The 15,113-nt window shown below is 38.6% G+C and overlaps 1 protein-coding gene across 4 annotated transcripts in view; it reads right to left on the bottom strand.

The window, feature by feature from the left end:
* Positions 1–15,113, bottom strand: part of PLS1 (plastin 1) — a 159,358-nt gene that overhangs the window by 33,607 nt on the left and 110,638 nt on the right. For all 4 annotated transcript variants that reach the window (XM_036755423.1, XM_036755426.1, XM_036755425.1 and 1 more), the window contains exons 6-8: positions 8,844–8,925; positions 398–563; positions 171–313 (exon numbers count right to left, since the gene is read on the bottom strand). In XM_036755423.1, coding sequence (XP_036611318.1) covers positions 171–313; positions 398–563; positions 8,844–8,925 — 391 coding nt within the window. The remainder of the gene's footprint in view (positions 1–170; positions 314–397; positions 564–8,843; positions 8,926–15,113) is intronic.

The raw sequence follows: 15,113 nt of genomic DNA on the forward strand, positions 1-15,113 counted from the left end.
GATTTAAATAAGCAGAGAAGAAAAGTAGGGAGCTGAATTGATCCTGAACCTTCTGGAAGAGGTTCCGAGTTAAGCCCAACATAAATATAACACAAAGTCTCCTCATTTTCTTTTTGTTGAGCTTTTTAATGTCAATTTGTGAAACAAGATATTTGAAGAAAAAGGCAAACCTTAATATCCTGACTGAAGTTGCTGATTTTTTGCCATCCTGCATTAGTCAGATGAAAGTTTACCCATCGGAGCAGGAGGTCTTCTGGAGAAAGCTTCATGAGTTCTTCTAGTTCTTCCCCTTCTCTTAGCAAGGCAATCAGGGCTAAAAGGGGAAAAATGATAAATTATTGCTATTTTAGGGCCAAAAGCATACTTTAAGGGAAAATCATATCATCATTTTTTTTACCTTCATTCCTGGAAATCTCAATATCAGCAAAAAGACCAACTTTAATGATCTGCCATAGAAGTCCCATAACCAAGTGAGGTTTTCCTTCCTTCAGATCTTGGGCTCCAATATTGACTACAGTACAGCCAATGGCTGATGCCGAATTCAATGCGAGATTTAAATTTTCCTAATTTTAAAAGAGAAATATTAACAATCAGTTCCTTCAAAAGTCTTTCTACACATTTTTTGAAATTAATAAAAAAGAACATGTTGCAGAATTTTCAAACATTTTTTATATTTCATTTCAATGATTTATGTTTTCACTGGTGTGGATACTCCTCCCAAGAGTACATACTGCAACCTATTTAGAACTTAGTAGATGGTCTTCATGCTTTTCTATGCCCCCAAATTCCATTGTCCAGCAGTCACCTAAGTAATGAGTCTCTCCAAACTTAGCTGGACAGAAAAGAGACATTCAGTCTATTAATGACTCCAAATTCAAAGCCTCTCCAGGTTGTCAAAACTTGCAGAAGTGTGGGCTCTACTGCCACAACCTTTGAAAATCAGGGTTACCTCCATACCAGGGCAAAATTTTAGTGGAGGTATATATTTCACAATTGAGTAAAATTCACTATCACCAAATCTCCAATATTTAGAACTGAGAAAAATGATAAGGAAATTAAGGCTAAATAATAACGAAATTTAAATAATCCTTTAGACAATGAATCAGAGGTTCTTGACTTTTTTTTTGAGTCCTGAACTCTTTTGGCAGTCTGGTGAAGCCTATGGATTCCTTTTCAGAACAATATGTTTAAGTGTACAAAAATAAAATACATAGAATTTCAAAGAAAACCAATTATATTGAAACACAGGTATCTACCAATTGAACTACCAAAGAATTATTTTATAGAGCTAGAAAAAATAATAACAAAATTTATCTGGAATAACAAAATGTCAAGAATATCAAAGGAATGGGGCGGGGGATGGGGTGTGAAGGAAGGTGGTATAGCAGTACCAAATTTTAAACTATGTTACAAAGCAGTAATCATCGAAACAATCTGGTACTGGCTAAGAAACAAAGTGGTGGATCAGTGGAATGATTGGGTACACAACACACAGAAGTAAATGACTACAGTAATCTGGTTTTTGATAAATCCAAAGATCCAAGCTGAAGGGACAAGAATTCAACAGCTGACAAAATTGCCAGGAAAACTGGAAAAGTTTGGCAGAAACTAAGCATTGACCAACATCTCATACCACACACCAAAGTAAGGTCAAAATGGATAAATGATTTAGACATAAAGGGTAATGTCACAGGTAAATTAGGGGACTATGGGAAAATGTACCTGTCAGATCTATAGATAAGGGAAGAGTTTATGATGAAGCAAGAGATAGAAAGGATCACAGGAAGTAAAACGTATAATTTTGATTACATGAAATTAAAAAGGTTTTGTACAAACAAAACCAATGCAGTCAAGATTAGAAAGAAAGCAAGAAACTGAGGGGAAATTTTACAGCACTGAGCCAAATTGATAAAAATGAGAGCCATTCTCCTACTGATAAATGGTCAAAAGATATGAACAAGCAGTTTCACTAGAAGAAACTGAAGCTATCAATAATCAGATGAAAAATGGTCTAAATCACTACTGATTAGAGAAAGGCAAATTAAAACAGTTCTGAGATACCATCTCGCAACTATTAGTTGGCTAATATGACAGAAAAGGAAAATGATAGATGCTGGAGATGGTGTGGAAAAATAGAGACACTAATGCACTCTTGGTGGAGGAATGGTTGAACAAGCTGTGGTATATGACTGTGATGAAATACTATTGTGCTATAAGAATGATGAAGAGAATGCTTCCAGAAAAACCTTGGAAGTCTTATATGAACTGATGCAAAGTAAAGTGAGCAGAACCAGGAAAACATTGCACACAGTAACAGCAACATCATAACAGTGACCAACTATGAAAGAATTAGCTACTTTGATCAAGATCATGATCCAAGACAATTCCAAAGGACCTTTTGATGAAAAACTGCTCTGTACCTCCAGAGAAAGAACTAATGAACTATGAGTACAGATTTAAGTGCTTTCTTTATTTTTCTTGTTTGTGTGTGTTTTTTTTTCCATTTGCAATATGGCTAATATAGAAATATGTTTTTACATGACTTCAAATGTATAATCAATACTACAATGTTTGCCTTCTCAAGGGATAGGAGAGGGTCTGGAGAGAATTTGGAACTCAAAATTTTTAAAAATGAGAGTTAAAATTTTTTCAATGTAATTAGGAAATACTTAATGAAAAATTTAAAAATTTTAAAAAGAAACAGAGGCATTGAAATATTTTTTAAAACAAGTTCATGGACCCCAGATTGAGAACCTCTGATATGGATCAATTAAACTTAATCTGATGTAGAGAGATAAGCAAAGTTTGTGCTGGTCTCAAAACAGCACAAAAATCAATGGTTTTGTGCTGGCAGATATGAATAATAAAAGAAAGTATAGATGGGAGAGGGCTCAGTGAGATGGAGGGCAATAGCTACCTTTTGCTTTAATTCCTACCTTCATTAAAGGATCTTGGGGGAGATGAGGGGCAAGGCTAGGTGATTCAGGCTCCACAAAACTCTTGTGTATTTTTTCGGAGGACAGGAAGGAGAGGAAAGCCCCTGAAATGGGCTTTGGGGATACAGGCTCATATTCAGGGATATAATCAGAATTAAAAACACTTTTTTCATCCCCAAGTCATATAGTTGTCAGGGGCCAAACGTTATAAGTCTACTAGGAGAAAAACAACCAAAAGAACAGAGAACCTTAGCCTGGGACATTCTTCTTTCTGATTACTGTTGGCAGCCTAAAAATATGTGGTAGCTAATAGCTCCAACTATGCACTAAGAGACCTTCCCTTATCAGGAAGAGGCTTCAGAAAAGTTTAGTGCAGGGAAGATCCAATGGCTCCAAGGAGCTCAAGCCTAGTGGATGATACCACCATCAGTAGAGGTGCTCAGTAGGGAGAATCTAGAGGCAGAGATGATGGAAAGCTCAGCAGAGAGATGTGATATCCTGTACAGCGCCATACAGTAGCATCGCCCGAGAACTTTTGTTAAGTAACTATTACACACAGGATAGCTCATAAAGATTGAAACCAGCTTCTACCTTTAAGGGTTTTACATTCTACTTGGGGGAGAGAACATGTCAACTTTAGGGAGTCCAGTTTGGCTAGAATATCGAGTATGTGGAAGACAGCAATGTGAATGATTCTGGAATTTTGGATTATAGGCTAAGGAGTTTGTATTTTTCATGAAGGCAGCAGATTGACACAGTCATAAGCAACTAGGTCACTGGACTTGGAGTCACAAATGAATTTGAATTCTGCCTTAGACACTAACTAGCTGTGCAACCCTGGGAAAGTCATTTAATCTCTCTTAGCTTCCGTTTCCTCATCTGCAAAATGGCAAAAATAGTAGCACCTCTCTCACAGGATTAAATGAGACAACGAGCAGAAATCACTTTACAGACCTTGAAGCACCATATAAACATGAGCTGTCACTGACTGTGCCTTGTCAGATTATTTGGCAACTGTGTGCAAGATGGATTGGAGAGAAGAGAGGAGAGGGGAGGGGAGAGAAGGAGAGGAGAGGATGGGGAGGAGAAAGGGAGGGGGAGAAAGAGAGGAGAAGATAGGGAGGGGAAGGGGAGGGGGGAGAAAGAGAGGAGAGGATAGGGAGGGGAGGGGAGAGAAGAAGAGGAGAGGATAAGGAGGGGAAGGAGAGGAGAGGATAGGGAGGGGATGGGGAGGGGAAGTGGAGGGGAGGGAGGGGAGGACAGAACAAAACAGAAGAGAACAGAAGAGAGCAAAAAAAGGAGGGCTAGCTAGAAGTGATGAGGTCCTGAACTGGGGTTAGCCTCATGAAAATGGACATAAGAAAACAGCTGCTAGTAAATTTATTGGGGTAGAAATCACCAGGACAAATATGCAATTTGGTATCATAGTATTGTCTCATATGTAGACTCCATGGAATTTCTTCCTACCCCAGCATCCTAACTTCAAGAAAAATACAAATTGCTGGGCATCCTTCAATATAGGCATTTTTAAATCAGCAACCAAATTCTGGTAGATCAGAACTTAGAGATGACTGCTACTTGTTAGTACCTCAAACCATCAAAAAAAAACCTGTCTTTTAGCCCTGCCTCTATTATTTATTAGATCTATGGACTTGAAGAAATTATTGGCTTCAACAAGCTTTAATCTCCTTATCTGCACACAGATTCTTTAAGTATGAAAATCTGCACTACTTATCCCACATAGTTGCTGTGAGGATCCAATAGAAAGCTCTTTGTAACCTTAAAGGGCAATTTAGAGTTATTATTATTAAGAAACACACACATTTTTTAAAAATAAAAATAGAAAAATAGAAAAAAAAATTCTCATGAGGCATTGTTTTTCCTCTTTAAAGTATGCTATCTCTACAAGAAAAAAAATCTGCTTGAAAAATGCCATAAAGTTACATACTGAAATCTACTCGCAAACAACTACAATGATTTAATACAAGTCTCTGCTCATGCCCTTTGCTTTTCCCCTTGTTGGGGCTATAATGCTTTTAAATATCATGACTTATATTTCAATGATGACAAAAAGGAAAGGAAAGAACAAAAAATTCAGTCTGGGGGAGGCGATAAGGAAACAAAGATATTAAATTTGAAAAATTTGGGCTTGAGCTGACTCATGGCTGTTTTTCTCAATTATCCCCAGGAAATGTTGAAATCAAACTGTATATTGAAAATCTTTTCCAACTAGCTTTTCCAAGGACAGAATGTCCCATATTTACATGAATCATCTGTATGCAGATGGGGCCTTCTTTCAGTTGCCATTTGGTATTGATTAGTAATCTAGATAATCAGAACTGAACACCAAAAAATGCTAACAAGATACAGCTTTAAGAGCTTAGTTTTTGGTTTGTTTTTTCTTTTATTTATTTATTTACTTTTTAATAAAAGTTAGAAGCTTTTCTCCCACCACCCCCCCCCAAAAAGAAAATACACTGAGTTTATTCTTTTTCTGCAGGCAGTGGCTGATTCCCTGAGGCACTGGCCTCCATAGAGGTTCTCCAGGAAAAGTGGCCACTCTCAAGAGCTAAGAACCAAACTGACAAAGGACTGAGGATCTGGTTTCCAGACAGTATGGGGAGTTTATAGCAATGCATAGAGGGCACAGGCTGGTCTTTCTGCTGCAGACTAAGTATTCATTATCTATACTCAAAGTGCATGCTAATCCTTCTCCTGGGAAGAGAAAGTAAAAGGGCTTGAAGATTTTCAGGGAGAAAGAAGTGTTACTTAAAAAGAATTTTTTTTTAAACCCAAATGACTTCCATGAGAAGTTTGCCTCAGTTTCCTCATCTGTAAAACGAGCTGGAGGAGGAAATGGTAAACCACTCCAGCATCTTTGTCAAGAAAGTGGGGTCACAAAGAGTCAGACACAACTGAAAACAACTGAACAGCAATTACAACGTCGTCAATGTTTCAGTTAGTGACTTGAATGAAGGCACTCTGCTAAACACTTTACAAATATTACGTCATGTGATCCCTACAATAGCCCTGAGAAGTGGGTGCTATCATTATTCCCACTTTATAATTGAAGATTCTCTAGCCCTGAGAATCTTAACTAGTACAGTGGATATAGCACTGAGCCTGAAGTCAGGAAGACCTGAGTTCAAATGAGACGTCAGATGCTTCCTAGCCTTGTGACCCTGGGCAAGTCATTTACCCTTTTTGCCTCAGTTGCTTCCGCTGCAAAATTAAGATAATAATAGCACTCATTTCCCAGGGTTATTGAAAGAATTAAATGAGATGATATTTATATAGCTCTTAGCACAGTGCCCAGTATGCAGTAGGTTCTATATAAATGTTTATTCCTTCTCTCCTGGTATGAGTTGACTCTGAGATTCCTTCAAACACTAAGTTCTATTGCGCTAGGAATCTATGAGTCACGCATCTTAAAAGCTAACATTTATAGAATGCTTTAAGGTTTATAAATTACTTTACATGCATCTGATCCTCCCAACAGCCCTATGTTGTTGTTCAGTCATTTCAGTCATGTCTGACTCTCTGTGCCCCCATCTGGGGTTTTCTTGGTTTGCCATTTCCTTCTTAAGCTCCTTTTACAGATGAAGAAACTGAGGGAAACAGGGTTAAGTGACTTGCCCAGGGTCACCCAGCTAGTTAGTGCCTGAGGCTAGATTTGAACTCAGGAAGATGAGTCTTCCTGACTCCAGGCCCAGCACTCTGTGTGCTATGGCACCACCTAGCTGCCCCAATAACCCTATGAGACAGGTACTACTATTTACAGAGGGAGAAACTGGCTGAGAAAGGTGAAGTGACTTACCTAGATAATAAACATCTGTGGTAGGATCTGAACTCATATTTCCCTGCCTCCCATTCCATTACCCTCTCTACTAGGCCACCTAGCTTCCTTTAGCTTTTAGGAAAACACTTGGCCACTCCTTGGTGTCCAGCAGCAAGACAAATGTTTTCAGGATAAAAATGAATCACTTCTGTGGCTACATATGTCTATATGGGGGGAAACAGTAAATTTGGAATTCCTTCTTTGGCTTCTCAGCCTCTGAGTACATTGGGAAGCCTCTTGGGCATCTGCCCGAGGTGATCAAGTTTGGGGTAGTTAGTGAAGTCCTTTGCTGTGTTAGCATTCAGGAACAGAAACTAAGCTCCAACTCTTCCTGAAGGAGGACTGGAAGAATTCCAATCTCTGTTGCTTCTGCCTAAAGTGACTCTCATGATCCCCTCAAGCCTCACTGTCCTCTAGAAATAAATCTAATATCATTATTTTAATCCAAGAACTATTCTGTTTGGAGAAATGTTCATCCTGGTGCAGTCCTATCATGATCTCAGATATGTCTCCCTACAAGACATTTTGAAGTAACATTTATAGGACTTTTAAAGAGGGAAAATTTTGCCATATAACAAAACATAGTTAAAAGATTTAGGGTTAGGTAAAAGTTAATATTTTGCTTCATCAATTCAGAATACAGTTACAAGATTTAGGGTTAGGCAAAAGTTAATATTTTGCTTCATCAATTCAGAACAATAGTCACTTAATCTTGGAAAATCATTTTCCTGAAACTACTCAAACCTTCTGACCACTCCCATCAAGGGCTCTCCACTCCCCCAGCTAGTCACTGGTAACCTGAAATCACCAAGAGATCTTCCCCGTAGGCCTAATCACTTTAGGAAAAGGGAGAAAGCAATCATTTTAATTAGACATGAAGTATTTCTTTTCTTAGGTCTGGTTTCCACCTCTAATCCATTTTCTAGGCCTTAGCTTTTGTTCTTGACCTTTTGTAAACTTTCCTAAAAAGAAAGGGGTTAGGCTTAAGAGAAAGTAGGGAAAGGATATTAGTGGAGGGGGTTGTTTCCTGAGAAATTTTAAGTACTGATAAACTTTCTTTCCTTCTAGTAAGCTTGGAAAAGACTTTAGACTGGAGAAATTCATTTCTCAGTACTTCTACTGAACTAATAAAAGGGTTTTCATGTGCCTCCATAAAGGTCAAACTACTGTAAATTGTCAGAGAAAGAGCCTCTGATGGTTTATATTGACATCAGTTTAGATTCATCTTTTTCCTACCCTAGGAACATTACAGAGTCAACTGCTTCTTGTGAGTCTTAGAGAGCTGCAGTGTTTTCCCAAGGCCCTGTCTCTCAATTCCTAGAACAAACTTCTTCTTCTTTTTTTTGGGGGGGGGCAGGGCAATTGGGGTTAAGTAACTTGCCCAAGGTCACACAGCTAGTACATGTATCAAGTGTCTGAGGCCAGATTTGAACTCAGGTCCTCCTGACTCCAGGGCCGGTGCTCTACTCACTGCGCCATCTAGCTGCCCCTAGAACAAATTTCTTTGGGAGGAATCGAAACTTCAGGTATCCTGACAACCATCTCTCCAGTAAACGTCCATCCCATGTGCAATTCTCCCCATTCCCTTCTATTCTAGTTTCCTGAATCTATTCTGCTGAGATGAGCCAGAAGGAAAGAAGGAAGGAAGGAAGGAAGGAAGGAAGGAAGGAAGGAAGGAAGGAAGGAAGGAAGGAAGGAAGGAAGGAAGGGAGAGATTTATTAAGTGCCTATTTTGTGCCATGCTCTGTGCTAAGCACTTTACAAATATCTCACTGGATCCTCACAACAATCTTGGGAAATAGGTGCTATTATTATCTCTATTGTACAGATGAGGAAACTGCTTTAGACAGAGGTTAAGTGATTTTAATAGTTTGAAACAGCACTAAGACTTTTGGGACAGTGTGTGTGTGTGTGTGTGTGTGTGTGTGTGTGTGTGTAGATATACACATGCACAGACACATAGATATATATGCCTCGCATATCATGAAACCATGATGCAAAGAAAATTCCATAGTCTGTTGATATCCAGTAGAAAAGGTCTACTTTGCTGGAAAAGTCTGAATACTTACAGAAATAGTGAAAGGTGTGAGTTTCTTCTTATTAATGGCTCTTTCATCAATTGTATCTGGTTCAGACAAGTTGATCATTTTGCTAAAAGGATGGAGGAGAAGGTAAAAAAAAATTAATTCAATTTCTTCATTTTTTGCCAGAAATATTTATATTTAATTCTTCTAACAACCTTCAAGACAGACATACTAAGGAGGTCCTTTTGAGAATTTCTTCATTGTAAAGGAAGTCAAAAGCTAATTAAAAATCAGAAGTGTTTTCCACCTAAAGAAAATTTTATTTTTCATTTCAACAATAGCTTTAGCATTTTAGAGGCAGCCAGGTGGCACAATGGATAGATTACTGAAACTGGAATCAAGAAGACTTGAGTTCAAATCTAGCCTCTTTTACTTACTATCTGTGTAACTTTGGGTAAGTAGCTTAACCTCAATCTGCCTCAATTCCCTCATCTGTAAAATGTGAGTCATAAAAGCACCTACCTGCCAGCACCTCCTAGGGTTGTTGTGAGACCCAAATGAGAGAAAATTTGTAAAGAATTTTGCAAACCTTAATTATTGTTGTTTAGTTGTTTCTGATTCTTTGTGACCCCATTTGGGGTTTTCTTGGCAAAGATATTGGAGTGGTTTACCATTTCCTTCTCCAGCTCATTTTACAGATGAGGAAACTGAGGGAAACAGGGTGAAGTGACTTGCCCAGGGTCACACAGTCTCATATTTGAATTAAAAAAAATGAGTATTCCTGACTGCAGGCCCAGCACTCTATCCACTGCACCACCTAGCTGCCCTGCAAACCTTAAAGTGCTATATAAATCCTAGTTATTATCATTTACTTTTAGTCTGTGGGAACAAAGACCTAAATTCTACTTGTGAGAGTTTAGCTTCTATTTCATTTAATTACTAGTAGCATATATTGACAAGAAGTGATTTTCATGGGAGCAAAATTCATAAAATCTGTTTGCTTTTCCAAAACAAACAAAAAAACCCCTCTAAGATCTTTCTTCCATGATATCACTTGATTCCTCCACTGAAATCCTGTTTTGATGTATGGAATTAAATGTGTGTCAGCCAAGATCCAGACTAGTTCAGTTCAGGGAGGTTTATAGTACCAGAAGGTTGACTACAAGGTGATATAGATATATAGCACAGTGAGTCAACAGATAGATAGAGACAGAGAGATGGATAGATCTACCTTTTCTATATCTTTATCTGCATAGAGATACAGAGATAGAAAATGGAGATCAATAGAGATATGGATATAGATATATATTTAAGTATACAGGAGCCAGCTCATACTAGCTCAGGAAAGCTGACTGTTAAATGTTCTGTGTGAGCATTTCTACCGCAGAAATTGGAAAATGCTACAATGACTTATTGTTTTATTGGTTTTTTAGGCTGAAGAAAGTGATGGAAAACACATTAATAACGTAAATTAAACTTGAAAATGTGTTGTGTGGACAATTTTTTTTTCTAGAAAGCTATTTAAACATTTACCAGCACACTTACAGATACATACATACACAAACATATACATATGTATACACACATGTATATAATATACATATATACACATATATGTGTACATCTAAGGTATGCTGCTAATATATGCATAATATATACACATACATATGTATGTCTATATCTAGGTGTATGGTGGTAAATATTTAACCAGCGTGTGTGTGTGTGTGTGTGTGTGTGTGTGTGTGTGTGTGTGTGACATACAGTTACAATGCTTCATGAAAGGATCTATAATGGCATAGGAAGGTTTCCTCTGGATTGGTGAAGAAAGTACCTATCACTCATGAAATGGCAGATTTTTTAAATACTTAAGTAATGTATTAGTTAAAAATCCTTATGCCAGGAATAGAGAAGGGGAAAGGACTATAAAGTCATTGCAGTACCACAGGACCATGTCCTTAACTTCTCATTAATTTTAAGTTTTCCATTCATTCTAGCCGTCTCTTGGCTTGTCTTTCATAATCTGTCTTGACAAGGGGGCAGAGCCAAGATGGCGGCTGGAAAGCAGGGACTTGCTTAAATTCTCCCCCAAATCCCTCCAAACACCTGTAAAAATGGCTCTGAACAAATTCTAGAGCTGCGGAACCCATAACACAGCAGAGGGAAACAGGTCTCCAGCCCAGGAAAGCCTGGATGGTTGCTGGGAAGGGTCTATCTCATGGTGCTGGGAGTGGAGCACAGCCCAGCACGGGCTGTGCCAGGACAGACCACACCTGGAGTCAGGCAGCCAGAACAGGCCTTGGGGCCATGAACCAGTGAGCTGTGGTAGTTACCAGACTTCTCAACTCACAAACGCCAAAGAGCAGATTAGAGGGAAACTGCAGGATTGAATTCAGAGTGGTCTGGCCACCAGCCCTGGAGGTGGCAGAGGTGGTGCAACAGTGATGGTGGCAGCAGCAGGAAGCTCCTGAGGCTGCTTCCAGAACTGAGGATGCTTCCAGCATCAGCTGCCTCCCCAGTCCCTGGCTCACACAATGGGAGGAATCCAGCAGCAGATCAGAGAGACAGAGTGCAAGGAGCGCTTTGGGGGCACAAAGGCAGATTCTCTTGCTGTGCCCTGCTTGGATCTGTATTGCAGTCCTGGTTGGTGGTTCTTGGGTGAGGAGGAGTGCTGCTGGGACAGAGCCTGGGGTGACGGTGGAGTAGAAGTAGCTCTGAAAACAGCAGTGCTTGGACCCTAAAGCTTGGAACAAAGTATTCTCTACTCTACAAGCAGTCATATCCTGACAAAAACCTCAAGGGTCAAGTAGTTGGCTGGGAACATGAATAGGCAGCAAAAACGGACTCAGACTCAAACGTAGACTCAAACTCAAACTCTAGATTCCTTTTTTGGTGACAAAGAAGATCTAAACATACAGCCAGAAGAAGTCAACAAAGTCAAAGAGCCTATATCAAAAGCCTCCAAGAAAAATATGAATTGGCCTCAGGCCATGGAAGACCTCAAAAAGGATTGGGAAAAGCAAGTAAGAGAAGTAGAGGAAAAATTGGGAAGAGAAATGAGAGTGATGCAAGAAAATCATGAAAACAAGTCAATGACTTGCTAAAGGAGAACCCAAAAAATACTGAAGAAAATAACACCTTAAAGAATAGACTAACTCAAATGGCAAAAGAGCTCCAAAAAGTCAATGAGGAGAAGAATGCCTTGAAAGGCAGAATTAGCCAAATGGAAAAGGAGGTCCAAAAGACCACTGAAGAAAATACCACCTTAAAAATTAGAGTAGGAGTAGGTGTAAGCTAGTGACTTTGTGAGAAATCAAGATATTATAAAACAGAAACAAAGGAATGAAAAAATGGAAGACAATGTGAAATATCTCATTGGAAAAACCACTGACCTGGAGAATAGATCCAGGAGAGATAATTTAAAAATTATTGGACTACCTGAAAGCCATGATCAAAAAAAGAGCCTAGACATCATCTTTCAAGAAATTATTAAGGAAAATTGCCCTGATATTCTAGAGCCAGAGGGTAAAATAGAAACTGAAAGAATCCACTGATCACCTCTTGAAAAAGATCCCAAAAAGAAAACTCCTAGCAATATTGTTGCCAAATTCCAGAGTTACCAGGTCAAGGAGAAAATACTGCAAGCAGCCAGAAAGAAACAATTTGAATATTGTGGAAACACAATCAGAACAATACAAGATTTAGCAGCTTCTACATTAAGGGATCAAAGGGCTTGGAATATGATATTCCAGATTCCAAAGGAACTAGGATTAAAACCAAGAATTACCTACCCAGCAAAACTGAGTATCATGCTCCAAGTAAAAATATGGATTTTCAATGAAATAGATGACTTTCAAGTTTTCTCAATGAAAAGACCAGAGCTGAACAGAAAATTTGACTTTCAAATGTAAGAATCAAGAGAAGCATGAAGAGGTAAACAAGAAAGAGAATTCATAATGGACTTACTAAAGTTGAACTGTTATGTTTACATTCCCACATGGAAAGATGATGTGTGTAATTCATGAGACCTTTCTCAGTATTAGGGGAGTTGAAGGGAATATAGACAGAGGACATGGGATGAGTTGAATATGAAGGGATGATATCCAAAAAAAATGAAATAAATTTAAGGGGTGAGAGAAGGAGAAAGGGAGAGATAGAATGGGGTAAATTATCTCACATAAAAGTGGCAAGAAAAAGCAGCTCTGTTGGAAGGGAAGAGGGGGCAGGTAAGGGGGAATGAGTGAATCTTACTCTCATCGGATTCAACTTGAGGAGGGAGTAACATACACACTCAATTGGGTATCTTATGCCACAGGAAAGTAAGGGGAAGGGGGTAAAAAAATGGAGGGATTATAGAAGGGAGGGCAGATGGGGGTGGAGGTAATCAAAAGCAAACACTTTTGAAAAGGGACAGGCTCAAGGGAGAAAATTGAATAAAGGGGGACAGGATACGATGGAAGGAAATGTAGTTAGCCTTTTAGAACATGAGCATTGTAGAAGTGTGTTACCCAATGATATATGTGTGATCAATGTTGAATTGCTCACCTTCCTAGGAAGGGTGGGTGGGAAGGGAAGAGGGGAGAGAATTTGGAACTCAAAGTTTTAAAAGCAGATGCTTAAAAAAAGTTGTTTTTTGCATACAGTTGGGAAACAAGATATATAGGGAATAGGGCATAGAAATCTTTCCTGCCCTACAAGAAAGTAAGGGGAAAGGGGATGGGGGTGGGGAGTGGGGTGAAAGAAGGGAGGGCTGATTGGGGAACGAGGCAATCAGAATATATGCCATCTTGGAGTGGAAGGAAGGTAGAAATGGAGAGAAAATGTGTAACTCAAAATCTTGTGGAAATCAATGTTGAAAACTAAAATATTAAATAAAAATGATAAAAAAAGAATACATAATCTGTCTTGACTACAGTTACATCTCTGGCAGATTATTATAAAACCAAGCCAGGATTCTTTTCACAAAGATATCTGGTTTTTCCTTTGTGCACTGCAGGGTTGAGAAAGACAGCTGCCATCTTCACTTGGGCATTAAAAGGAATGAATTCCATGAGAGTTCCAGAATACCCTATCCCCAGTAGACAGGAAGATAAAGTCTTGATATGCTTTCTCCTAATTAAAAAAAAAAAGCCCCTCCACTTGAGGTTTCTCAGTACACCTGGAAAACACGGACATCATCGGCAGCATTGCTTTTAAAACATGTGGAAAGAGCAGCATTAAAAATAAGGGAACAAATTAATTTGGTGGAAACTGAAGTACTTAAACAGGAAGCTAGGTGGTAGAGTGTATAGAGTGCCAAGACTGGAATCAGGAAGACTCATCTTCTTGAGTTCAAATCCAACCTCAGACACTTACTAGCTGTGTGACTCTGGGCAAGTCACTTAACCTTCTTTGCCTCAGTTTCCTCAGCTATAAAATGAGCTGGAGAAGGAATGGCAAACCACTTCAGTATCTTTGCCAAGAAAACCCCAAAGCAGTCACAGAGAATCAGACACAACTGAAAAAAGACTAAACAACAAAATGTACTTAATTAGCTAACTAAGAGGTTTCTTTCCATGAGATTATTCCAATTCATTTGCTAAATTATAATTTTCATGAAAAACTCTTCAACAGACTGTTACATAATATTACTACACATAATTACATTATTATATTATCATATTATTAGGCAGCTAGGTGGCACAGTGGTTAGAGCCTTGGGCCTGGAGTCAGGGAGACCTGAGTTCAGAACTGGCCTCAGACACTTAAGAGCTGTAAGACCCTAGGCAAGTCAACCTTCGTCTTCCTCAGTTTCCACATTTTAAAAATGGAGATAATAATAGCACAGTGCCTGGCACATAGTAGGTGCTATATAAATGTTAGCTAGTATCATTATTGATATATCATTATAATCATATGTTGTTATACACTATATATTATTATGGTAGCATCTATGTGGCACTTGCCTGGCACATAGTAGGTGCAATATAAATGTTAGCTGGTATCATTTGTGATATATCATTATAATCATGTGTTATTATACACTATACATATTATTATACTAGCATTTATTCGTACTTGAAGGTTTCAAAGCACTTTGCAATTATTATCTCATTTAATCCTCATAACAAGTGTTACAATTCATGAAAGGATCTATAATGGTATAGGAAAGTTTCCTCTGGATTGGTGAAGAAAGTACCTATCACTCATGGGAAATAAGTGTTACTGTTATCCCCATTTTACAGATGAGAAAATTGAGGTAGAAAGGCATTTAGTGACTTTCCCTGGGTCTCATAGCTAGCAAGTATCTGAAGCAGGATTTGAATTCAGATCTTTTTG

This window comes from Trichosurus vulpecula, chromosome 4 (genome assembly GCF_011100635.1).
Source record: "Trichosurus vulpecula isolate mTriVul1 chromosome 4, mTriVul1.pri, whole genome shotgun sequence".
Taxonomy (NCBI): domain Eukaryota; kingdom Metazoa; phylum Chordata; class Mammalia; order Diprotodontia; family Phalangeridae; genus Trichosurus; species Trichosurus vulpecula.